This window comes from Meles meles, chromosome 9 (genome assembly GCF_922984935.1).
Source record: "Meles meles chromosome 9, mMelMel3.1 paternal haplotype, whole genome shotgun sequence".
In the NCBI taxonomy this organism is placed as follows: Eukaryota; Metazoa; Chordata; class Mammalia; order Carnivora; family Mustelidae; genus Meles; species Meles meles.
Window position 1 is genome coordinate 17,709,452 of NC_060074.1, and position 25,369 is coordinate 17,734,820.

A 25,369-nucleotide genomic window follows, 5' to 3' on the forward strand; every position below is an offset into this window, starting at 1 on the left:
TATTGAGCACATTGAACATGTACTGTGTCAGGAAGTAAGCCAAGAGTTTCATAGGTTTTCTGACCTAATCCTTATAACAACAGTATACGGTAGAGGTAAATACAATTATTCTATTTTTATCCCCATTTTACACATGAAGAAATAATCTGCAAATTTTTTAGTAACCTTTCCAAAGTTCTGACCCGGCAAGAAGTGGTGTTTAAATAACTCAGCAACAAACAATAACAAATGACTGTATACTGGGTATTACTAAGAGGGCATCACACTTTTTATTAATGTATGTTATAATACAATTCATAATAAAACTGAGAAGCATTTTGTAGAGCTTAGGCTTTAAAATCTTTCTTGCACATCTACTCAATTTTCATAGCTGTCCGAGAGGTTTATATTGAGGCAACATGGGACAATCAATGCCTTTGTCTCTAACTCTGCAGTTTTAGGCAAATTATTTGGTATTTCTTAGGTCTCAATACCTATTGTTTGCAGGGTTTTTGTGAAAATTAGACATAATGTACTTAAAACTTTAGTGATACATATTTAGGTACGCTTTAAATGAGAGGGTATTTCTACATTGCCTTCTTCATCCAAAGGAACCTGGCCCTTGAGCCTCTGAAACTTTCTCATTGTTTCATTACTTAGAATCATAATTCAATCAGCCAGGTTATTCTCACCTTTATGTGTTTTTCTTCTATTTGGGGGCTCTTCTTCAGAAAGCCTTTTTTCCCCCTAGCAACCACCTTTAATGTTTATGTTCACAATAACCTTAATATTTAGTTTTACAGGATTAATAAGTGCCCCATTAGACAGACTTTTATGTTTATGTAAAAACCAGCCAATTTTACTGAGCACTACTTACCCCAGACAAGGTATTCTTTATAGAATTACAAGTTCAACACACATTGCCTAGATGGCAGCCCAAGGATTCTGAACCATCTTGGTCATATAATCACCTTTTCTCCATGTGAACACAATATTCCCTCACCAACAGGCCTATGAAGTCTATACACATTCACTGAAAATTACTGTGCAGAATACAAAACTGGCAGCATACGGCCCCTTGAGGTCAGCCACAGTGCTAAGAGGTAAAGAAAGTAGAGGGGGGCAAAAAGTTTGTACTGAATTCAGAGACTTTCAGAAAGAATTTGTACAATTTCAGGCAACTTAGAATTTTAAGTACTTTAAGCAAAATATACTTCATAATGTATCTCTAATGAAAAAATAAACAGTTTGGAAAAAATTTACAGGTGATATTCTGTACAGTTTATCTTTTTGAAGATAAAGCATCAAAGACATACTACTATTTGAAAAATCTTACTGTTGTATCAAGAATATCACATCATATAACTGGGCTAAGTCTTTAGGGAAAGCAGGAATAAGGGTTGTAGAACCAATGGATTAGGATTCTGACCATAGATATTGAAAAACATTTAATATGGCTTTAAATCATCTCCTGATTAATTAAAAACTTTTACCTCCATTTTGTTTTGACAACTGAAAATTATAAAAGCTGTTAGTTTTGTCTTCTATTACTGGAGTAATTTAGTTGACTTAAAACTTCGGATGGTTAATATAACAAATATGGAACATCAACAAAGACCTAAATTATATCCCTTAACTCCATCACTCCAGTGGTGCGTGTGTGATAATCTCTTATACAAAGAAGAATTTCAGATAAATCACCATGACATATAAAACAGGTTCAAGAGAAAACATGAAGATGTACTATCATTAACCTTCTCACTGCTAATTCTTAGAAATAAATAACAACCTAAGATCTGTACTAATGGGAGGGAATTATGTGTAGCAGGTAAGAACGATGAGCTTTGGAGTCAGAGAGAACCACACTAAAGTCCTTAACTGTTTTTCTGTGACCTTGGGCAAGCTACCAATATCCCCAGGCTTCAGTGTCTTCATCTGTAAAATGAGATAGCACTACCTCACAGAGTTGTAGCAAGGACAAAACAAGATAACGCATGTACAACCAGAGTGCCTAGCACATAGAAAAAGCTAAATAATCATTACCTATCATTATTATGATTATTATTAGTTACAGCTGTCCAAGATACATATCTGATGTGTGATTATGTTACACATTTTTTTTTCTATTTGCCCAGCTTGACAGAATGCTCAAATCCCTCCTTGAGCACTAGAAGCCAGTGGGTTCTGATGGAAGCTCTTATTTCATCCATTTTTACAAACATAAATATCAATGAAAATAAACAAAAACTCTTATTTTAAGAATTTTTTTTATGTGTCACAAAGACTGCCAATACTTTTATGTGAAAGAGCATCTGTATACACTGTTATTGAACAATTTAACAATGTTTACACACAATACATATATGTCTTTGAAACCTCCAAGTTCACTGATAACTGCAGCATCATTTTCAAATAAGCAAGGTACAACCTTGAGTATTACACCATTCAGATTATTTTTTAAAGAGATAAACCTGTAGGAGATCACTCCAACATAACTGTCCATTAATTATTTGTAAGAAAATGGGGTTCCTAGCAGAAGTTTCAGCATATGGATGGCTCCTCTACTGCCTGGGCACCCTCCGTGACAGCTTTGACACATTTGGCCATTGTCTGTGAGGCTCTGCTAATTGAGTCTGAAAGATATTAAGAAAATGTGCATTTGACAGCACAATTCTTAAATAAGCACACAGTATAACTTTCTTGTTACACACATTCAGGAACAACAACAAAAGACTGTAAAATTCTATGTAACTGTATCTAATGTGAGAACAACAAATCCAGAAAATAAGCCCCTTCTATGCTAAATGGTTTTAGTAAGTACTCCTAGGAATGATTAAATAATTATATACAGTTATACAATATTACAATATTGTATATTATACATATATAATATAATATATAATATAATTACAATTATTATAGAGAAGCACTCAAGATAGGACAAATATGCACACAATACTATTACTGAAAGAAAGTTTATAAAATAGTATGTGTTCTAAAATCCACTGAATCTAGGGGGGTCTGGGTGGCCCAGTCGGCTCAGGTCATGATCCCTGGGTCCTAGAATCTAGCCCCATGTTGGGCGCCCTGCTCAGTGGGGCATCTGCTTCTCCCTCTGCTTCAGCCCTTTCTCCCCACTCCTGTATGTGCGTGAATGCGCTCTCGCTCTCAGATAAAATCTTTAAAAAAATAACAACAAAAAAATAAAATCCATTGAATTCAGTGAATTTTATGGTGTGTAAATGGTATTTCAATGAAGCTGTCAACCCCTCACCCCATAAGTGAATAATCATATCTTTTCTTTAAATATATACGTGTATATCCCTGTATGACAAAATGTTAGGAAAATAACAATAGTTATTTCTGGATAGGGGGATCATAGTAACTATTCTTTGCTCGTTGGGCTTAGGTATGTATTCTACAACAAACAACTCTTAAAACATAACTAAAAAAACCCCCAAATAATCTTAGATTAATAAGATTAAAAAATTTTTAAATATACCATCTGCTTTTAGAATATTATTTAAAATCATCTGTCAACTAGCTCAGAACACAGATATTATATATCAACTGTTATATCACATTATAGCAAATGTAAGATGGTCAGTAAACAAGTTTCAGTAAGTCCACATTCCTTAAAAGCATCCCTAACAATGTCCATCAGAAGCGCTCTTTAACATACTTCACATTTAAGTGGTTTTTTTTTTTTTAAAGATTTTTTATTTATTTATTTGACAGACAGAGAGATCACAAGTAGGCAGAGAGGCAAGCAGAGAGAGAGAGAAGTAGGCTGTCCGCAGAGCAGAGAGCCCGATGCGGGGCTCGATCCCAGGACCCTGAGACCACGACCTGAGCCGAAGGCAGAGGCTTTAACCCACTGAGCCACCCAGGCGCCCCACATTTAAGTGTTTCGATGTTTCTACTGTAGTTCTCAGAAAAACCTTCACAGGTGTCACTTAAAAATATTCTTCCTAAGTTGCTATATGGTGACTTTATACACAACAGTAAATTTTATACTTAAAATCTGCTTACATTTCAGAAACAAAAGAAATTTAGAGTCAAATCAGAAAATATAAATTACATTACTTCTGATGTTTCAAAGTCTTCAAAAATTAAAATATCAAATATTCTCAGAAGCAGGTTGGAATCATAATGCTAAATTAGGTGATCTTACTCCCTCCCTCCTTTACATCTGGCAGTCAACGCTAACAAATGCATACCTGTCATGTAGAAGTCTTTTATTGTTAGCTGAGGTGGAACAAGCGGATCAGCAAGAAGTTGCTGGTTCACTAGCTGCAAAAAAAGGATTATGAGGTCAGTAATACGACTGAAAACTAACATCAGAGAATACGCTAGTATGAAAACTGAACACAGGCAAGTTTTTACCTTGGAGAGCTCATTTGCTTGTTGGAAATAATTGGCTCCTTCAACATCATCATATCGGACAAGATTAGGAGAGACTTCTTCCAATCTGTTCCTTACTTGATCCAGAGTATCATACGGAAGAGTCATACCTGCAATCTATAAATATGAGGTCCTCAGAATTGACATAAAGCTTTAGTACTTAAAAAAATTCAAATCATACGTAACTGCTACTATCCTAAAATAATGTTCTAGTGTAAGTTCTATTGGTACCCATCTGCACGTACGTTAAGTGGTTAAGTGGAAAATACAACTGTCAAAAATCCTAATTCATAAGGAACTGTCAGTACGTTAGTAACGTCTCTTCAGAAATTAGATTTAGTATGAAATAAATGAATAAAGAGATAATGCTATGCTAAATCTGAATGCTTTTGCTAACCCAATATTGATCATATACAAAGTTTACAGACAACTATATATTATTTCAAATCTCATGCTTTTTTTAATAATAAAAAGAGTTAGGGGCACCTGGGTGGCTCAGTGGGTTAAAGTCTCTGCCTTCGGCTCAGGTCATGATCTCAGGGTCCTGGCATCGAGCCCCCATCAGGCTCTCTGCTTGGCAGGGAGCCTGCTTCCCCTTCTCTGCCTGCCTCTCTGTCTACTTGTGATTTCTATCAAATAAATAAAATCTTAAAAAATAAATAAGTAAATAAATAAAAAGAGTTAAAATAAGTGTTTTTAGGCCAAAAAAAAAAAGCCAAAAATAAAACCACCAATACCTAACACCCATTTTCTGAATACATTTGTCTTAAAGAGATTACTCAAATTACCTCTGCACATTAGACTTGCATCCTCCTTGACTCTGAAAATCATTTTGACAAGCTAACAAGGCAAACATCCCATTAGCAGCATCACTTAGAACAAATACCTCAGAGAGGGCTCTTAGAATTTTCCAGTCTTCTCTTGCCAAGCCAGGAGGTGTCACTGCTACTTTAGTCTGCTGGGCTCGGCCCTCAGTATTGACATAGGTAGCAGACTTCTCTGTGTAAGCAGCGCCTGGGAGAATCACATCAGCTATTGGAGCGCCGACGTCACCATGATGTCCTGAGAAAAGATGGAAAATGGCAAACCATATTTTAGCAAAAAAGTGATTAGGTTTCATACATGAATATAACATATCCTTTTTAAATCCCATTAAGAATTACAAAAGTGTTGGGGTGGCTCGGGTGTCAAGTGTCTTCCTTTGGCTCAGGTCATGATCCCGGGGTCCTGGGATGGAGCCCTGCATCAGGCTCCCTGCTCGACGGAAACCTGCTTCTCCCTCTCCCACTCCCCTTGCCTGTGTTCCCTCCCTCTCTGTCAAAAAAAAAAAAAAAAAAAATGACAAAAGTGTTTACAAAATTGTAACATAAAGAACATAATATATGTGCTGCCGAAGCGAGCACATATAGAACATAAAAAAAACTTTTGTAATAAAAAGCCCACCTTGCCCACAATTCAACTCCCTTCCCAAAGAAAATGACTGATAAACATTTGCTATCTTCACAGATTTTTTTTTGTTTTTTGTTTTTTAAAAAGAGAGAGACACAGTGAGAGAAGGAACACAAGCAGGTGAAGTGGGAAAAGGAGTAGCAGGCTCCCCGCTGAGCAGGGAGCCCGATGCAGGGCTTGGGCTCCATCGCAGGACCCTGGGATTATGACCTAAGCTGAAGGCAGACTCAATGACTAACCCACCCAGATGCCCCCCAGATAATTTTTTGTAAATAGAGAAATATGTATAATATCATACAAACATGTATCATGGGCAACTAGGTATATTATTTCTCTTGCTGATTACAAAGTGGAAATGCTCAGATGTACGTTAGAGAAATTCAGTAAAATAGACTGAAATGGTGGAGGAACAAAAAAAGTGGAACAGGAATGACAGTGGTAATACCGAAAAGAACATAAATAGGATATTATAGAAAATAGTTTAATGAAAGGCCGAGGTAGTATAATGAAAATTTTAATAGTTTAACAAAGCTGTTAGAAGGAAAAGAAAACCTTGAGTTGGATGAAAGAAAGTTAGAGAATATATGAAGTCTAATCTCATTTGTGTACATTTTCATACATAACAGAAAAATATATGAAGCATACATTTCCAAAGCCATCATCAATGATTATTTCTGGAGAGGACTAGGAACCGGATGCAAATTATGCATTTTGCCTTAACTTTATCACACAAAGGTACAAAATATTATATAATGCTCTTTATGTGCCACAGCAATAAAAGCCGATTACAAATTTATGGTGTTTATATAAAATGGAGAGTTATGTAATACTTTTCTCTGTAAAATATCCAGGAATATTCTGGACTCCATTTATTCTAAGGAAACTTGATTATATTTACAATGAGTAAGAGTTCAAGAAAAGGAGTCAAACACAAAAAACCTGGAGAAGTACTATCAAATATATTTCTTCTTTTTTTCTTTAAAAGATTTTATTTTTTATTTATTTGACAGAGATCACAAGTAGGCAGAGAGGCAGGCAGAGAGAGGAGGAGAAGCAGGCTCCCTGCTGAGCAGAGCCCGATGTGGGGCTCGATCCCAGGACCCTGGGATCATGACCTGAGCTGAAGGCAGAAGCTTTAACCCACTGAGCCACCCAGGTGCCCTGCATTCATGATTTTAAAACTTCCTACCATTTATGTAAAAGTGCTTTCCTCTGGTTATATAATAATGCCAAATATTCTTTGAAAAGTTGAATTTTAATGTTACATAACATTTAACTGTATAAATAAATCGTTATTTAACTATTCCTATTACTGAGGCATTTAGGTTTCTTCCCAATCTTTGTTATTAAATATCATCAGGTAATCATTCTTTTTTTCCCCCCTTAGATTTTATTTATTTATTTATTTGAGAGTCCCCATGTATTTGGGTGGGGGCAGAGGGAGAGGGAGAAACAGGCTCCCTCTGAGCAGGGAGCCCTATGTGGGGCTAGATCCCAGGACTCTGGAATCATGACATGAGCCAGGAAGGCAGATGCTTAAAACTGACTGAGCTATGCAGGCGCCCCACCAGGTAAATTCTTAACAGCAATATCAGCTATATAACTAATAAAACCTATGATTTAGTTTAAAACCTATGATTTAGTTTAAAAAATACTAAGGGGTGTGTGTGTATAACTCCTGAATGGAAAATATTCATCTGACTCAATGTATTGCCATACAGTTTCTAACTACACAACGTAGGATTCTTTTCTGTTTCTAGTGCCACAGATGCCACTTACCTTGATAAATAATGAAACAATCCTTTGGCAAATCCTGTCGAGTGATACAACCTCCGTCTGCTCCCAGGAGAAACAGCACTTTGGGAGGGTTCTTACGAATTGCTTCTACCCCGGGTTTATAGCCAAGGTCCAAAGCAGCTACCTGGCTTGCAATCCTGTAAAACAATTACGGATTTTTAGCACACCTGCAGTGTTATCGTTATAAAAAAATTAAATGTGACTCTTGAAGTGATACTTAATCCCTTTTCTATTCAGTGCTGACAAAGATCTTACCTCATCATCTTTTTTTTTTTTTTAAAGATTTTATTTGACAGACAGAGATCACAAGTAGGCAGAGAGAGGGGGAGAAGCAGGCTCCCTGCTGAGCAGAGAGCCCGATGCGGGGCTGGATCCCAGGACCCTGAGATCGTGACCTGAGCCGAAGGCAGAGGCTTTAACCTACTGAGCCACCCAGGCACCCCCTTACCTCATCTTCTTAGCCCATTTTAAAATAGATGTCAAAACCAGAAATAGCAATATTTTAGTTTTAAGAGTGGGAAACAAAGAAAGAAGATGTTCAGAACACCGTCTTCATGAAATATTTACTTATTTATTTGTTATTTCTTATTTGGGGGGGAGGGGCAAAGGGACAGGGTGAGAGAGAATCCTAAGCAGGCTACATGCCCAGCATAGAGCCTGACACAGGGCTCAATCTCATGACCATGACATTATGACCCGAGCCAAAATCAAGAGGCAGATGCTTAACCAACTAAGCCACTCAAGCACCTCACTTCATAAGATAATGGTTAATGAAATAATTCTGGAAACTTTATGCCAATTGAAATTGTCCTAAATTGATTCTTATTCAATACAGCAAAATATAAAACATGGGGCAAAAACAGTCATTAGAGCAAAGTCATATGATTTTGAATACCAAAAGGGAAAAATCAAAACACCGGTCATAAAACTGTAATTTGGAGAAAACAGTAAAATTAGTACATATGTGTTCTATGAGCATATATTACTCTTGTAAGTAGAAAATAATCCTTTAAAAAGTGGTCTGGAGGCACCTGGTAGCTCAGTCGGTTAAGCGTCTCCCTTTGACTCAGGTCACGATCCCGGTGTCCTGGAATTGAGCCCTGCATCAGGCTCCCTGCTCTGTGGGGTGTCTGCTTCTCACTCTGCCCTTCAGCCCACTCATGCTCGCTCTCTCTCTCAAATAAATAAGTAAAATCTTAAGAAAAATAAAAATAAGGGGCGCCTGGGTGGCTCAGTGGGTTAAAGCCTCTGCCTTTGGCTCAGGTCGTGATCTCAGGGTCCTGGGATCAAGCCCCGCATCAGGCTCTCTGCTCAGCGGGGAGCCTGCTTCCTCCTCTCTCTCTCTCTCTCTCTGCCTGCCCCTCTGCCTACTTGTGATCTCTGTCTGTCAAATAAATAAATAAAATCTTAAAAATAAATAAATAAAATAAAAATTTAAAAGGAGTCTAGAATAACTATACTCTGAACTGAGAGTCTGGTGCAGTTCGCTATTGCTAACTTTCTAGAAATAGCCATTCTGAGGACCTACTGTATATAAAGCAAGTTGGTGTTTTACCTATTTGTTAGGGGAAAAGAGCAGGTCAAACCAACTCCTACTAGATGCTGTTACTCTGTCAAACTCTGGATAACATCAAAAGCATAAAATGCTTTTTTTAAAAAAAGTAACAACATAAGATTTATATAATGAAAACTGCAAAACTTTGAAAGAAATTAAAGAACTTACTAAACGGGGGCGCCTGGGTGGCTCAGTGGATTAAGCCGCTGCCTTCGGCTCGGGTCATGATCTCAGGGTTCTGGGATCGAGCCCCGCATCGGGCTCTCTGCTCCACAGGGAGCCTGCTTCCTCCTCTCTCTGCCTGCCTCTCTGACTACTTGTGCTCTCTCTCTCTGTCAAATAAATAAATAAAATCTTTAAAAAAAAAAAAAAAAAAAAAGAACTTACTAAACGGAAAGACATCCCAAGTTAATGGATTAGAGAACTTAATACTGTTAAGATGGCAATACTCCCCAACTGAGCTTACAAATTCAGTATGATCCCATCAAAAGTCACAGATGAATACTTTACAGAAATGGACAAGCTGATCCTAAAATTCATATGGAATGCGAAGGACCAGAAAAGCCAAACCTATCATTTAGCAGTGAACAAAACTGGAGGACTCATACTTTCCAATTTCAAAACAATTCCCTCTGCCCCCAGTGGTTTTTTCCCTTAAGTTCCCTCAGTTTGAGTCTTGACATGTCTCTCTCAAAGATCTGTGCAGAGACTCACATTAACTTATAACACAGTCCACCTCATCCTAGAAAACAAGTTGAGTATACTTAAGTTTGCCTTTACAATAAAAGGTATGTCTGGGGGCCTGGCTGGCTCAGTGGTTTAAGCCTCTGCCTTCCACTCAGGTCATGATCTCAGGGTCCTGGGATCAAGCCCCACGTCAGGCCCTCTGCTCGGCAGGGAGCCTGCTTCCCCCTCTCTCTCTGCCTACTTGTGATCTCTCTCTGTCAAGTAAATAAAATCGTAAAAAAAAAGAAAAAAAAGGTATGTCTTGGGGCATCTGGATGGCTCAGTTCATTGAGTGTCTTGACTCTTGGTTTTGTCTCAGGTCATGATCTCAGGTTTATGGGATCGAGCCCCATGTCTCAGCGTGGAGTCTGCTTATTGCTCTCCCTCTGCTTCTCCCCCTGCTCATGCACCCCACCCCCTCTCAAGTAGTGATTTCTCTCTGTCAAATAAATAAAATATTAAAAAAAAAAAAAAAAAAAGTCCTGGGGCACCTAGGTGGCTCAGTGGGTTAAGCCTCTGCCTTTGGCTCAGGTCATGGTCCCAGGGTTCTGGGATCGAGTCCCAAATCGGGCTCTCTGCTCAGTGGGGAGCCTGCTTCCCCCGCTCTCTCTGCCTGCCTCTCTGCCTGCTTGTGATCTCTGTCTGTCAAATATATAAATAAAACCTTTAAAAAAAAAGTCCTAATAAACTAACATGAACTTTCATAAAAAAGAAATCTTTTAAGAATGAAATGACAAACAAGGCCAATAAATTAAAAATTGTAACAATGTCATGCTCTTCAGAATGAAAACTCACAAAATGATGGAACATAGTTTAAGAAATTTTCACTAGGGCGCCTGGGTGGCTCAGTGGGTTAAGCCGCTGCCTTCAGCTTGGGTCATGATCTCAGGGTCCTGGGATCAAGTCCCACATCGGGCTCTCTGCTCAGCGGAGAGCCTGCTTCCCTTCCTCTCTCTCTGCCTGCCTCTCTTGTGATTTCTCTCTGTCAAATAAATAAATAAAATCTTAAAAAAAAAAAAACAACACCTTATCATTATGGGGCGCCTGGGTGGCTCAGTGGTTTAAGCCGCTGCCTTCGGCTCGGGTCATGATCTCAGGGTCCTGGGATCGAGTCCCACGTCGGGCTCTCTGCACTGAAGGGAGCCTGCTTCCCTCTCACTCTCTCTGCCTGCCTCTCTGCCTACTTGTGATCTCTCTCTGTCAAAATTAATAAATAAAATCTTTAAAAAAAAAATTTTTTTTTCACTAAACCCAGAGAAAAAGGATATGAGAAAAATTATGAAAGAGCCAAAAGTCTGAAGGCCTATCAATGCATAACAAAACAAGTTTCTGCATGAGAGCAAAGAACTAAGTAAAAGTAAAGCAATAACCTTTTCTGAGCTTAAAAGAAAAAAAAAATCAAAACATTTCAATTTGATAATGGAGAGCATCTATGATATTCCCAGGTAAAAGTAATGACATCTGAGTGTCACCTACATAAAATCTGACAGAATTTTGAATTTTAACACCAAAAATAAGAACCCAAAGGGTGAGCAGGCAGACACTGATACATATAAAAAGTCAGGTCATCCTCAGTGACAAAACTGAGAATACATTAGATATTCTCTAAAATATCGAATGAAAATGGGACGCTTGGGTAGCTTAGTCGTTAAGTGTTTGCCTTCGGCTCAGGTCACGATCTCAGGGTCCTGGGATTGAGCCCCGCATTGAGCTCCCTGCTCAGCAGGAAGCCTGCTTCTCCCTCTCCCATTCCCCCTTCTCGTGTTCTCTCTCTCGCTCTGTCTCTCTCTGTCAAATAAACAAATAAAATCTTAAAAAAATAAATTAAATGAAAGAAGGATGCAAAAACACTTAGTATTAAAGGAAAAAAGACTGTCATTTTTGTACCTACCCAAGTAGTCATTTGTGAGAAGGAATCAGAAATATAGTATTAGACAATTGGGAATTTTTAAAAAGTTATTAATTTTGGTACCCATTCAGAAAAACAAAACTGTATAAATAAAGACACAGATGGAAAAGTGAACTAAAAACACATAAAAATTGTTGCTAGAAAGGATCCAGAGGCAATCAATGCAAATAAACTCTACCTAAAAACTATAAAGTTTTAAAAAATGTTTTACATAACGATCTACAAGGCCAAATTAAACCAATCAAAGAGAAACATAACACTGAAACTGAAATTAACGTTTAAGAATTTATTCAAGGGCACCTGGGTGGCTCAGTCGGTTAAGTGTCTGCCTTTGGCTCAGGTCATGATCCCAGGGTTCTGGGACCAAGTCCTGCATTAGGCTCCCTGCTCAGTGGGGAGTTTGCTTCTTCCTCTGCCCCTGCCCCGACTTGTGCTCTTTCTCTCTCAAATAAATAAAATCTTAAAAAAAAAAAATGTATTCAGGGGTACCTGGGTGGCTCAGTTGTTAAGCGTCTACCTTTGGCTTAGGTCTGGGATGGAGCCCCCATCAGGCTCCCTGCTCAGCAGGAGGCCTGCTTCTCCCTCTCCCACTCCCCGTTTGTGTTCCCTCTCTCACTGTCTGTCAAATAAATAAAATCCTTAAAAAAAAAAGTATTCAAATACTTGTAAATTTTAAAAATTTGCCTATCAGATTTAAAAGTACTTAGCCTCAATCCTTAAACAAATGTGAAAAATAATACTTTTTAAAAAAGATTTTATTTATTTATTTGAGAGAAAGAGGTGGGGAAAGAGGCAGAGGAAGAGGGAGAAACAGACTCCCTGCTGAGCAGAGAGCCTAACGAGGGGCTTGATCCCAGAACCCTGGGATCATAACCTGAGCTGAAGGCAGACACTTAAACGACTGCACTACCCAGGCACCTCCTTAAAAATAATTCTAAAGGTAGAAAGGATTATGGGAAATGGGAAAACTCATTTACTAAGGTAAAATTGTTACAACATTTCTTTTTTCTTTTTTTTTTAAAAGATTTTATTTGTTATGGGGTTATGGGCATTGGGGAGGGTATGTACTGTGGTGAGTGCTGTGAAGTGTGGAAGCCTGAAAATTCACAGACCTGTATCTCTGGGGCTAATAATACATTCTATGTTAACAAAAAATAGAAAATAAAAAAAAATATTTTAGAGATTTTATTTGTTAGAGAGACAGAGAAAGAGAAACAAGCAAGGCAAGGGAGCAGCAGGCAGAGGGAGAAACGGGCTCCCCACTGAGCAGGGAGCCGATGGAGGACTCAGTCCCAGGACCTGAGGATCATGACCTGAGCCGAAGGCAGATGCTTAACAGACTGAGCCACCCAAGCATCCCTGTTACATTTCTAAAACAAGCTCAAAATATGCACGGAGAGCCTCAGAAACGTTTATCCTGTTTACCTTAAGAGCTCTACTTTTAGAAAGCCACTGTAAGAAAATAGTCTAAAGTTCATTAAGTATTTGTGTATCATTGCATTACTTGTACTTTATAGACTAGTATCGATTTACATGTTAACAAGAATGAAATGACTAAAAAGCTGTACATATTCATGACACTAAATTGCCACTGAAGTTTATATTTATAAGAAATTTCTAATTACAAGAAGAAATTTTATCTGGTAATGAGAACTGATAAAAACAGGATAGAAAACTGTTTACACAGTATGATTTCAACTATATAACTAAAAAAATATTTACAGAGGAAAAAGAGAACCAGAATGAAATAGCAACAGTAATTATCTGTAATTTGTAGAACAGTTTCCATTTCCATATTTTCTTCTTTCCAACTTCCTAAAATAAATGTATATTGTTACATGTATATATGTATTTTAAAGAGAAGTATACGCAGGGTTGGTGGGACTTGGTGGGACGGGTAGAAGATGGGGGAGAAAGAGCTCAAGCAGGCTCCACACCCAGCATGCAGCACAAGTGGGGTTCAATCTCATGACCCCTAAGATCACTGACCTGAGCCAAAATCAAGAGTCAGACATTTAACCAACCGAGCCACCCAGGTGCTCCAAATTGTATTATTAATATGGTCAGAAAAAAACTTTCCTTACATTGAATTCTCATGTTAGCTTATATTTTTATCACTTAGTCAGAGGCTTTGTTGCAATTTTTGAACCAAGGTATACTAATACAATACAGATTTTCAAGATTTTCTCAGCACTATTTCAAATTTTTTTAAGATTTTATTTATGTATTTGAGAGAGAGGGAGAGAACATGAGCAGTGGGAAAGGCAGAGGAAGGAGCAGATTCCCTGCTGAGCAGGGAGCCAGACACAGGCTCTATCCCAGAACCCTGGGATCATTACCTAAGCTGAAGGCGGACACTTAATCAACTGAGCCACCCAGGCATCCCTCAAGTATTTTAAATATTATCATCTTCGGTTCTTCTCACACAGAAAATAAAGATATCTCTCACATCTACTACTGAGACATTGCTAAATATTAAGCTATTTTTATATCTAAATTGACAGTATAACAGTAACACATGTACACAAAATTACTTGAATCTTACAGTATATAGAACAATTACTCAACATACCTATGAAGGATATTCATAACTTTCCAATCACCAGAAACACCACTACTCATCCGAATCTTTTGAGCAATGTTGGAAACAGCTGCAAGAATTGCTGCGCCATCATTTCTCTGGAGTGCAGAACTGCCTAAAACCACCATTGGTTTTTTAGCTTCATGTAATACCTATTTAAAAATAGAACTTCAATTAAAAATTTTTTTAAATTTGCATCTACAGTATGTTGTCCCAAGTTTTAGTTTTAATGCAGAATATCTTTGATTTTTAAGAGTCAACATATAGACATATATACAACCAGATTTAACTTAAAAAACACCTGGCCAATGCTACTATGAAATGGCTAAATGAGTTATCAGATAAAATAGATTTTCTAAAAGTAAGTACTGGGAATGAAAGCCTTTCCCAAATATCCTTTGGTCAGAATGATTATGGGTATGTTCCAGAAAAACTGGGCAATGTCCCTACAGAGACTGAGTTGGTACTTTCTAACAGAAAAAGCCACATTCAACTATCATGTCTACAGTCTTCTACCTACTCACCATGCTCTAGACAAGGAGGAACAGGTAAGGAAAGCAATGAACACTAGCATTACAACAGAATACCTAAAACTTTAAGGGCTCTGCTTTAAATCATAGTAACTTTTGAATGCCAAAACCAGAGGGGAGTGCATCCCAAAATCAAAGGAAACTACGAGGATGAAAAAATTAAAAGTAAAGAGGAAGAGTGTAGAGCTCATTCTCTTAACCACCCTCTGCATCATTCTTCAATAAATAACTGGCCCCAATCAAAGAATCCACCTGAGAGTTATGCCTACACACTACAGAGGAGAGTAAATGTCCTCCTAGGGAATTTCCCAAGAAAATGTGAAGAGTTCAGAAAAATGGTTTTCTTTCTTTCTTTCTTTATAAAACATTTTATTTATTTATTTGACACAGAGAGAGAGAGATAAAGAGAGAGCACAAGCAGGGGGAAAGGCAGAGGGAGAGAGAGAAGCAGGCGTTCCACCGAGCAGGGAGCCCTATGCAGGGCTCAATCCCAGGACTTTGGGATTATGACCTGAGCCAAAGGTAGATGCTTAACCAACATGGCCACCTAGGTGCCCCTTGTTAGGAGTGCTGAATGAAGAGACCACCACTTACGAACTGAAAATACATTTAGGGGTGCCTGGGTGGCTCAGTGGGTTAAAGCCTCTGCCTTCGGCTCAGGTCATGATCCCAGAGTTCTGGGATCAAACCCCACATCGGGCTCTCTGCTCAGCAGGGAACCTGCTTCCACCTCTCTTCTCTGCCTACTTGTGATCTCTGCCTGTCAAATAAATAAATAAAATCTTAAAAAAAGAAAAAAAGAAAATACATTTAAATCTAGTATAGAAAACAACTCCCGAAAACCACAGATCATTTTCTGGGGCATGGAGATGGGAATTAGAAAAGAAGAATACTTTTCATTAAGTTTTTTTTTCTATTATTGGTCACTGCAATGAAAATGTTTTTCCTATTCAAAACAAAGGAACTGGGCTTGCTATTTTGTACCACATGATTACACCTAAGGCCACACCAACTTGGAACCATAAGGAGAAGCTCACTGAAACACATGGGAGCAAAGACACTGAAGAAGTAAAGCAGTAAGGAATATCCTTCCTAGATGACATCCTTGGACATTTATCAAACCGCCTACCCTCCAAAACTGTTATGTGAAGAACAGAAACCTCTTACATTTTTTAAATAATCAGCATTCCACCACACAGGCACAAATACTAAAATAAAAAGAACCATGAATTTTCAGTGAAAGGTGCACCATGTCCCATAAAAAAGAGACAGAGAACCACCACCATTAAGACATATTCTGAAGTTATTAAATTTCAAAGATAAAGAAGCTAGGATAAAGGTTCAAAAAAAGTATCTAGATAGTTAAAAAAAAAAACCAGGACAGGGTTGGGAGAAAATATGACTGACACCAGGCTTCTCCACAGTAACAAAAAGTAGCGTCTATAAAGTTCAGAGAGGAAAAAAGTGTGGCCCTATAACTTTGTATTCTGCCAAGGCTCTCTTCAGGAATAAAACAGACATTCTCAAGCAATCAAGAACTTAAGGAACAGTGTACGTATGAGCCCCTCTTAGAAAAGTAAATAAAAACCTATAAATACCAGACAGCAACGAAGTGAATGTAAATAAAGTACTCGGTAATGAAAACGTCATTAAAAGGACTGGTGAAATTTAAGAATAACTCTTGTAGTAAAGAAAGATTTCCTTTAACTTCAAATTCCTTCAGTCTCACTTCAGCTTGGAGGGGCTTGAACTCACGACCCTGAAATCGAGACCTGAGCTAAGATTAAGAGTCGGACACTTCAGGGATTGAGCCACCCAGGCATGTATCAATTTCTTTTCTGATAATTTCAAGTAAAATTAAATTCTGGTACATAAAAATAGCACATATAATAAGATCTCATTTTTGTCTGCCTATCTATTCATCCATCTTGCTCTATGTATGAAGAGAGAAATGATTATGATATTTCATCAATATTTGTTTGGGGGCACCTGGGTGGTTCACTTGGTTAAGCCTCTGCCTTTGGCTCAGGTCATGATCCCAGGGTCCTGGGATTGAGCCCTGCATTGAGATCCTGCTCTGCAGGGAGCCTGCTTCTCCCTCTCTCTGCATGCCCCTCCCCCTGCGTGTGCACATACTCTGTCAAATAAATAATATCTTTAATAAAGTAAAAAATAAATTCTTGTTTGGGTCGGTGGAAGCTGGGGTAATGTTCTACTTTTTTCCATTTTTCTTTTATTTATGTATTTGAGAGAGATTAAGAGAACGAGTGGGAGGATGAGCCGAGGGAGAAGCAGTCCCCACTGAGCAAGGAGCCCTACATAGGACTCCATCCCAGGACCCCAGGATCATGACCTGAGCTGAAGGCAGATGCTCAACCAACTAAGTCACCCAGGCGTCCCCCTCCTCATTTTTCTTCTCTATAGTGGTATAATTTTTAACAGTAATCATATATTATTATGATAAAAACAGTTAACTCTTAAAAATAATACTTAGGGGCACCTGGGTGGCTCAGTGAGTTAAGCCTCTGCCTTCATCTCAGGTCATGATCTCAGGGTCCTGGGATCGAGTCCTGCATCAGGCTCTCTGCTTGGCAGGGAGCCTGCTTCCTCCTCCTCCTCTCTCTCTGCCTACTACGTGATCTTTCTCTGTCAAATAAATAAATGAAATCTTTAAGAAAAAAAAATTAAATACTACTACTTAAAAATCAACACAAGTAGATACATATAACTTGAGAGCACCTGGCTGAATGGATGGCTCCCGAAAGCAATGTCTTGAAGAACTTTGGGAGAATCTCCCAGATGGTCATATCTGTAAGTGAGATCCACTGGGCTGCCAATAAGGGCCACTTTTAAGTCATTGTGAAGCCAGCTGAAATAAAAACAACAAAGATTTTAGAGTTAAATTACTAAATTAGCATAGCCACAGTCTTAACAATGCTAGGGGCTACATCTATTTATGTTACAAATGTTAAAGCACAAAGCAGTCACAGAACATTTGGCCTTCACATACATAATTTATTGTGTACCTTTCAAAATAACAGCATTGCAAAAATGCACACCAAGGTAAGTCAGTGAATTAATTTGCTGTGTAAGAATGCCAATCCCAAGCAAGCTACAAAAACATTAATTTTAGAATAAATGATGTGTAATTTTTATTTTACCATATTTACATAGCAGAGTCAATTATCTCCTAATTATCCATGAAGGTGATTTAAATATAGTTAATGAAAATAAACTACATCATTCAAATTTATTTTCTTTACCAGGGAAGTAAGGATCCGGCTCTTCTAAAACTAGTTACAAACATGGTGACCATGTATTCTGTTTGAGACAGTGCTGGTTTTCATCTGCACCCTGAGGCATTAACAATTCCCCCTCTCACTCCCAACAGTGTCATAGTATAGACAATAAATTATACCAGCCTATGCATAAGTGTCTTAAGATATGAAAAGATGGAGGTGTTCTACAAAATAACTGCCCCTACTCTTCAAAAAAATGTCAAAAAAGAAAACTGAGGAGTCATGACACTAACCGCAGTATATGACTTGAGACTGAATCCTGAGCAGGAAAAAGATCATTATAGACGAAATTATGGAAAAACTGGTGCACCTTGAGTTATTTCAAAATAAGAGGACAAAGTATAAAGATGAGCAGCAGGGGAGGGAGGGAATGGACCCATTAGACATTGCACACCAATTATCTTTTGGAGTCTCATTCCCACTATTAGGAATTAGCTAAAACTGTCACTTTTCAGACTTAAATTATTATATAAACATTTTTAAAACCCTGAATATTACTACTAACCTCTTTCGAATTCTAGCATTAAACAGCGGTGCCTCAAAACGTGGATTTGTACCAACCAGAAGGATAAGATCTGCCTCTTCCACACCAGCAATTGTAGTATTAAGAAGATAGTTGGAACGCAAATCTGTGCTAGAAATACAAAATTAAAAATGCAGGTTTACTTCAAAACTAATACATAATGAAAATCCAGGCAATATTTTCATGTCAGCAAGCCCATGGTATTCCCAGACAAAAAAATTCTTATGAAGTATTTCTAAATTACATCAAAGTTTCAGATATATTTTTGTAAGATTTATTTATGCAAGAGAGAGAGAGAGAGAGAGAGAAACAAGTGCATGTAAGCAGGGGGAGGGGCAAAAGGAGAGGGAGACAAGCAGATTCCCTGCTAAGTGGGGAAGCCTACTCAGGGCTCAATCCCAGGACCCTGAGATCATGACCTGAGCCAAAATCAAGAGCTGGATGCTTAACCAACTGAGCGACCCAGGCGCCAGTCAGATACTTATTGATGACTGGGATTCTCCAATAGTTCCTGGGTTGACTTTGGTCTCTGTGTGAAAAGAAACTGGTGGGTATGATGGAAAATCCAAGCGGTCAGTCATCACTTATTGATGCCACAGATGTACTTATTTATTTGCATTTAAAAAAAAATTTTTTTTAAAGATTTTATTTATTTGACAGACAGAGATCACAAGTAGGCAGAGAGGCAGGCAGCGAGAGAGAGAGGCTCTCTGAGGCTCTCTGCTGAGCAGACAGCCCAATGTGGGGCTCAATCCCAGGACCCTGGGATCATGACCTGAGTCGAAGGCAGAGGCTTTAACCCACTGAGCCACCCAGGCGCCCCCTATTTATTTATTTAAGTAAACTCTACCACCAAGGTGGGATCGAATTTAGGGCCCCGAGATTAAGAGTCACCCACTCTACCAACTGAGCCAGCCAGGAGCACCAGATGTACTGATTTATACACAACTTTATAAGCACAACAAAGCAGGCCTAGATGTTAGCTTCATAGTTCTCACCCAGCTCCTGCAGTGGGGAAGACCTCTTCTGTGCACAGGGCGTCAGAGTCCACCCTATTAAGCAAGTCTTTGAGAGCTATTAGGGCTTCAGCATCCACCAAGCCACCTGCAATTGCTGCCACATCATTGCCTTGAAAACTCTGCAACTGGAAATGGATAAAAAGGGTACCACCAAAAACCTCTATTCAGCAAAGACCACTACTCAGAAAACAGAACAACAGTCATTTTAGTATTAAAAACGCAACAAACTTTAGACTCGAAAGGCTTACACTAACTATTCATCTAGATGTGACAAAGGTATATGTGGGGCCAAGGCTAATAATACCACCAGCTTGGAGGGAAGGCATTTGTTTTAAATTAGAAACAAAGGGGGCTCATGATGAGGTTTGGAGGATGAAGACTGAATTATAGTTAAATTCGACTTCTTCCAAAGTATCTACTACTCCCTCAAGCCCTTTGTGTACATTGCCTTTCTCTGACTAGAAAGCCACTCCCCCATCTCTGCTCTGACAAGTCTGCATTCATTCTTAGGCTTTGCCTAATTGACCTTATATAGGAAGGCAACCTTGATATGCTAGCCCGGTTAGGCACCTCCCATGTGCTCTCTCACATACCATTTCCTGCACAACTACCTGAGCACATGACACCTAACTGACTACAGGTCTTTCCCTACTACGAGACTGTGGGAAGTAGGGACCATGTGTTATCGGTCTCTACATCCCTACTTCCACCGTGAATATCTAGCATACGGTTCTTAATATGTTTGTTAAGTGAAAGGCAGTCATGACAAGAAAAATGAAGAGACACACATTCCCCACTTTGCTACAAAGATGTTAGTTGAAAAATCACAAATACTATTTATTCTATACTTTCATTTTACCATGCCAGCTACACGAGAGAGTGCATCCTCCCAGGAGGTATAGGTTAAAAGCCCCTTTTCATTTCTGACCATCGGCTCTGTAAGTCTTTGACGTTTCAGCCCATCATAGGCAAATCTGTAACAGAATAACAGAAATTACACCATTTGTGGAATCCTGCTGAAGAGGCAACTAGTTTTCAAGTTTAAAATCTAAAAAATGCTATTTAAACATTGTACCAGTTATAGTGTCAAACAGACTGATGAACACTTGGATACAAATAATTACTCCCAGTTTTTGGAAGATGAATAAATATTCTATGCACATCATCCAAAACTAAAACATCATCTAAAGAGTTTGAGTTCTTGTAAGATGTTTTCAGCTAACACAAAAAAATCTGATAGTTGAAGAAGTAAAGTCATTTTTATTTATAAAACCTGAACACTTTTATTTTATCACAATTATGATGTCCAAGCTCTAACTTACACATAGCTTTCTCTAATAAACAAACTGGAATAGATTAAGTACCTTAATCCACTTCAAAATTGTAGGATGGATATTTGTCAGTTAATATGAAAGCCAGCGATATACTTGGACTATGTTAATTTTTTCCAGTGCTCCATATTAACGGTCTAGATTTTCAACAGTCTATATTTATTAACTAATTTGCAAGTATAAAAACTATTTTAAAATTAAAATTACCATAAAATATACTTCAAGTCAACTGCAAAAGTTAAGGAAAACAATGCTGCATATACCTGGGTTTTTTTTTTTTTTTTAAAGATTTTATTAATTTATTTGACAGAGAGAGATCACAAGTAGACAGAGAGGCAGGCAGAGAGAGAGAGAGGGAAGCAGGCTCCCCGCAGAGGAGAGAGCCCGATGCGGGACTCGATCCCAGGACCCTGAGATCATGACCTGAGCTGAAGGCAGCGGCTTAACCCACTGAGCCACCCAGGCACCCTACCTGGTTTTATCAGAGATCCACTCTTCATTGATGTCCTCGTGCATCCTTGGCAAAATCCTCATCACCTCTCCTGTTCTTGTGCTTACCACAATATTACTTCCAACTGCATCCATGACATCAATGGATTCCGTCTTTCTGAGAAAATAAGCACATGTATTTACCGTGCTGATTTTGGCAATAAGGACAAAGTTTCTGTTATGTGATTTATCCAAAACAAAAAGTTTTACAATGACTTGCCTTTCTGACTTTCTAAAAATAATGGCACCCAGAGAAATTGCAATAAAATAAAAATACCCTCATATCTGACTACTTCACAGAAATTCCTACTGTAAAAATAAAGCTTTAGGGACGCCTGGGCGTCTGACTGTTGATTTCGACTCAGGTCATTATCTCAGGGTAGCGAGATCAAGCCCTGCGTAGTATGCAGAGTCTGCTCTCCCTATGTTCCTCCCCATAATCGCACATGCATGAGCTTGCAAGTTCTCTCAATAAATAAAATCTTAAAAAATAAATAAAGCTTTAGAGACTGTTAACTAATATAAAAGCCAATGGTAAGGGTTCCAAGTGGCCAAATCTGGGAAATATGATTATCAAAATAAACAGCATTAAGGTAAGATTTCTGGGTATGGCTGATTAAAAAAGCCTGACAAATCCTCCCCCAAAAAAGCAAAAATAAAGCTGGACAAAATTAACAAAAACCACTACTTTGGAAATCTAACAAAAAGGGACACACCATCATAAGAAGCTTTTATGCAGGGAAAAACTACCTAACTTCAAGTAAAAAGGCTGGAAATCAGTGGTGATGTGAATTGGGGCCTGTTCTCATCCCTTTCCCCACCACCTTGAACAGGTTCTGCCAGGCTATGTAGGCTGTGGAGATGGAAGCTTCTCTGCTTGCATTATGGGAGTCTCAGAAGAAAAATAGAAAAATCTCTACTTATGTCATCTCACCTATATACCATGCCTTATCCCCCAAATCCTTTTTATACATAAATACATGGTTTAAAACCTAGAACTGTAGGGGCGCCTGGGTGGCTCAGTGGGTTAGGGCCTCTGCCTTCGGCTTGGGTCATGATCCCAGGGTCCTGGGATCGAGCCCGCCTGCTTCTCCCTCTCTCTGCCTGCCTCTCTGCCTACTTGTGATTTCTGTCTGTCGAATAAATAAATAAAATCTTAAAAATAAATAAATAAATAAAACCTAGAACTGTAAAAAACTCCCATATATTCTAGTGGAAGTTTAAAAATGGGAGGGCAGGGGCACCTGGGTGGCTCAGTGGGTTAAAACCTCTGCCCTTGGCTCAGGTCATGATCTCGGGGGCCTGGGATCGAGCCCCGCATCAGGCTCTCTGCTAAGCGGGGAGCCTGTTTCCTCCTATCTCTTTGCCCGCCTCTCTGCCTACTTGTGATCTCTGTCAAATAAATAAATAAAAATCTTTAATAAAAAATAAATAAATAAAAATAAAAATGGGAAAGCAATTTAATGATATGTTTCTAGAACCTTAAAAATACTCAAACTTATTGCAACTACCTACTCCATTTCCTGGTTTAGTAAGAAGAATCAGATATACAAGAAAAAAAATTCATTTGTAACAATTTTTTTTTCATTTGTAACAATTTTTAAAAAAGATTTTATTATTAATTCACTTGAGAGACAGAGAGAGAGAGAGAAAGTGTATAAGCTGGGGGGAGAGGGAGAGAATCTGAAGCGGAATCTTGTGCTGAGCACAGAGCTGTATGTGGGGCCTGATTTCATGACTCATCATGATATGAGCCAAAACCAAGAGTTACATGCTTAAGTGAATGAGCTACTCAGGCATTCCAATAACAATTTATGTCATAGGTTTACAACTATACAGAAACAAACTAAATGCCTGATAATAGGAACTGACAAAATAAAGTATGATATATCCACATGGTTGAAAACTTAATATACAATGAGAGGAGACTATAAATCTTAAAAAATCAAGACAATTTTACTCTTTGGAAATACAAGTGACTAAAATAATTATATGGTTAAGTACTTTGGAACTAATTTCCAAGGAAACTATAATTAATTTGCACAGGTTCATCCTATCCTTTAATCTATCTTCTAACTTTCCAGTAAGAGGGTTTAACTTAAAGCAAATACCTGAAAACTTAGCAGACCAAAACAATTAGAATACAGCAAGAACACCAATCTTCAATTTTTTACAACAGCAGTCAACTAAAGTAAAAAAAAAACAGATTGTCAAAAAAAACAATGAATACCTTGTTTCCCAAGGGCGGGCAGTAAAAGCATAGGGCTTAGAGGTCAGGGCACCTACAGGGCAGATATCAATGATATTTCCAGAGAGCTCAGACATGAACATCTTTTCAACATATGTGCCAACTTGCATATCATTTCCTCTGCCTGTTGTTCCCAAATCATCTACTCCTGCAATCTCACTTGCAAACCTGCAAGATAAAAACGTACTGTCAAATGGTCAAATCCAGCAAAATTATCTCCTTTCCTAACTAGGCTCACAAAGAAATAATGATTTTCAAAACACTAAACAGACATGAGTATATTTTCAATGGTGAGCACAGTCCCTGAATAAAAGAGTTGAATAAACGTTTGCTTTTAAGTTAATCGCAATGTAACACACATATAGAAAATGGCACAAATCATGTGTAGCTCAACAAGTTATGACAGAGTTAATGCTTGCAGATTTTGATTTGTAAATTCAGCGGAAGTTGATATTCACTGAAAGTAAAAGATTTCATTTCATTGGTTTGTGCAGACGATAAAAACATCCTTTTCCTACAAGCAAAAAAAAAGTTGCCTTTTCTTCCAGTGTTGTTATTCCACCAAATTTGTGAGTATTAGGTAAGTATGTGAATGATATTCCAGAAGAGAGGAGGAAAAACATTACCTGATGCAGCGAGTACACTGTATACATCTAGTCATGATGGTCTTTACCAATGGCCCAATGTTCTTGTCCTCCACAGCACGTTTCCCCTCTAAAAATCGGCTCCTATCACTTCCGAACATCATGGACTGGTCCTTAAGTAGATTAGGAGAGTTAATTGATGCTGCTAGTAAAATTAAAACTTGAGACAGCCTAAAAAGATTTATGAAGTTAGACTACATACCTGCAGATCACATTCACCTCCCTGGTCACAAATAGGACAGTCTAGTGGGTGATTTGCTAGCAAGAACTCCATCACACCTTCTCTGTATGGATAATTTTAATATATAAAATGATATAAATGTTTGGCACTCAAAATGGTTTGGATATAGGCTATCTAGATAACCTTCAGAGATGTATCCTTTCATAGACATTAATTTTACATTTATTATCAGAAATGCCAATGCAACCATCATTCTAGTATTAGACACATGATCTAAAAAATGTTTATAGAAACCTAGGAATAAAATAACATTATAGAATCTAGAAAATTGTAACTTTTAACAATACAAAATTACCAAAAATTGCTAAATGATCTTCAGAAAACATTCACATTAATTCAAAACAAAAACAAACACACAAATGCATAGCAAAAAACTAGTAACGTTGGCTGTACAGTATAGTAATATGTTACTGAAATAATCTCAGTTCAGTAAGCCCCAGATTCACTATTCATCACAAGTTTAACAAGTTACTGAAGAGCTTTTAGTGCTAATTCCATTCTAGGCTCAAAACCATAAACACCTGATTTACCTCCTCAATGTGTACTTAATTCCACTGCTCCCATGAGCTGAACATGCCAACTTTTTCAGAGCTTGCTACCGAGTTTCTCATCTAGGAGAGGTCTAATACTGAAATGAGCAATTTT

At 38.1% G+C, this 25,369-nt stretch overlaps 1 protein-coding gene across 2 annotated transcripts in view; it reads right to left on the reverse strand.

Annotated features, from left to right (window-relative positions):
* Window positions 1-239: 239 nt before the first annotated feature.
* The window catches only part of NDUFS1 (NADH:ubiquinone oxidoreductase core subunit S1), a 32,920-nt gene continuing 7,790 nt past the window's right edge, over window positions 240-25,369 (reverse strand). For both annotated transcript variants that reach the window (XM_046018980.1, XM_046018981.1), the window contains exons 6-19: window positions 24,686-24,767; window positions 24,466-24,596; window positions 23,822-24,007; window positions 21,575-21,709; window positions 20,631-20,745; window positions 19,751-19,896; window positions 18,735-18,863; window positions 17,670-17,799; window positions 14,392-14,552; window positions 7,612-7,766; window positions 5,270-5,445; window positions 4,366-4,500; window positions 4,200-4,272; window positions 240-2,612 (exon numbers count right to left, since the gene is read on the reverse strand). In XM_046018980.1, coding sequence (XP_045874936.1) covers window positions 2,521-2,612; window positions 4,200-4,272; window positions 4,366-4,500; window positions 5,270-5,445; window positions 7,612-7,766; window positions 14,392-14,552; window positions 17,670-17,799; window positions 18,735-18,863; window positions 19,751-19,896; window positions 20,631-20,745; window positions 21,575-21,709; window positions 23,822-24,007; window positions 24,466-24,596; window positions 24,686-24,767 — 1,846 coding nt within the window. In that variant the 3' untranslated portion in view covers window positions 240-2,520. The remainder of the gene's footprint in view (window positions 2,613-4,199; window positions 4,273-4,365; window positions 4,501-5,269; window positions 5,446-7,611; window positions 7,767-14,391; window positions 14,553-17,669; window positions 17,800-18,734; window positions 18,864-19,750; window positions 19,897-20,630; window positions 20,746-21,574; window positions 21,710-23,821; window positions 24,008-24,465; window positions 24,597-24,685; window positions 24,768-25,369) is intronic.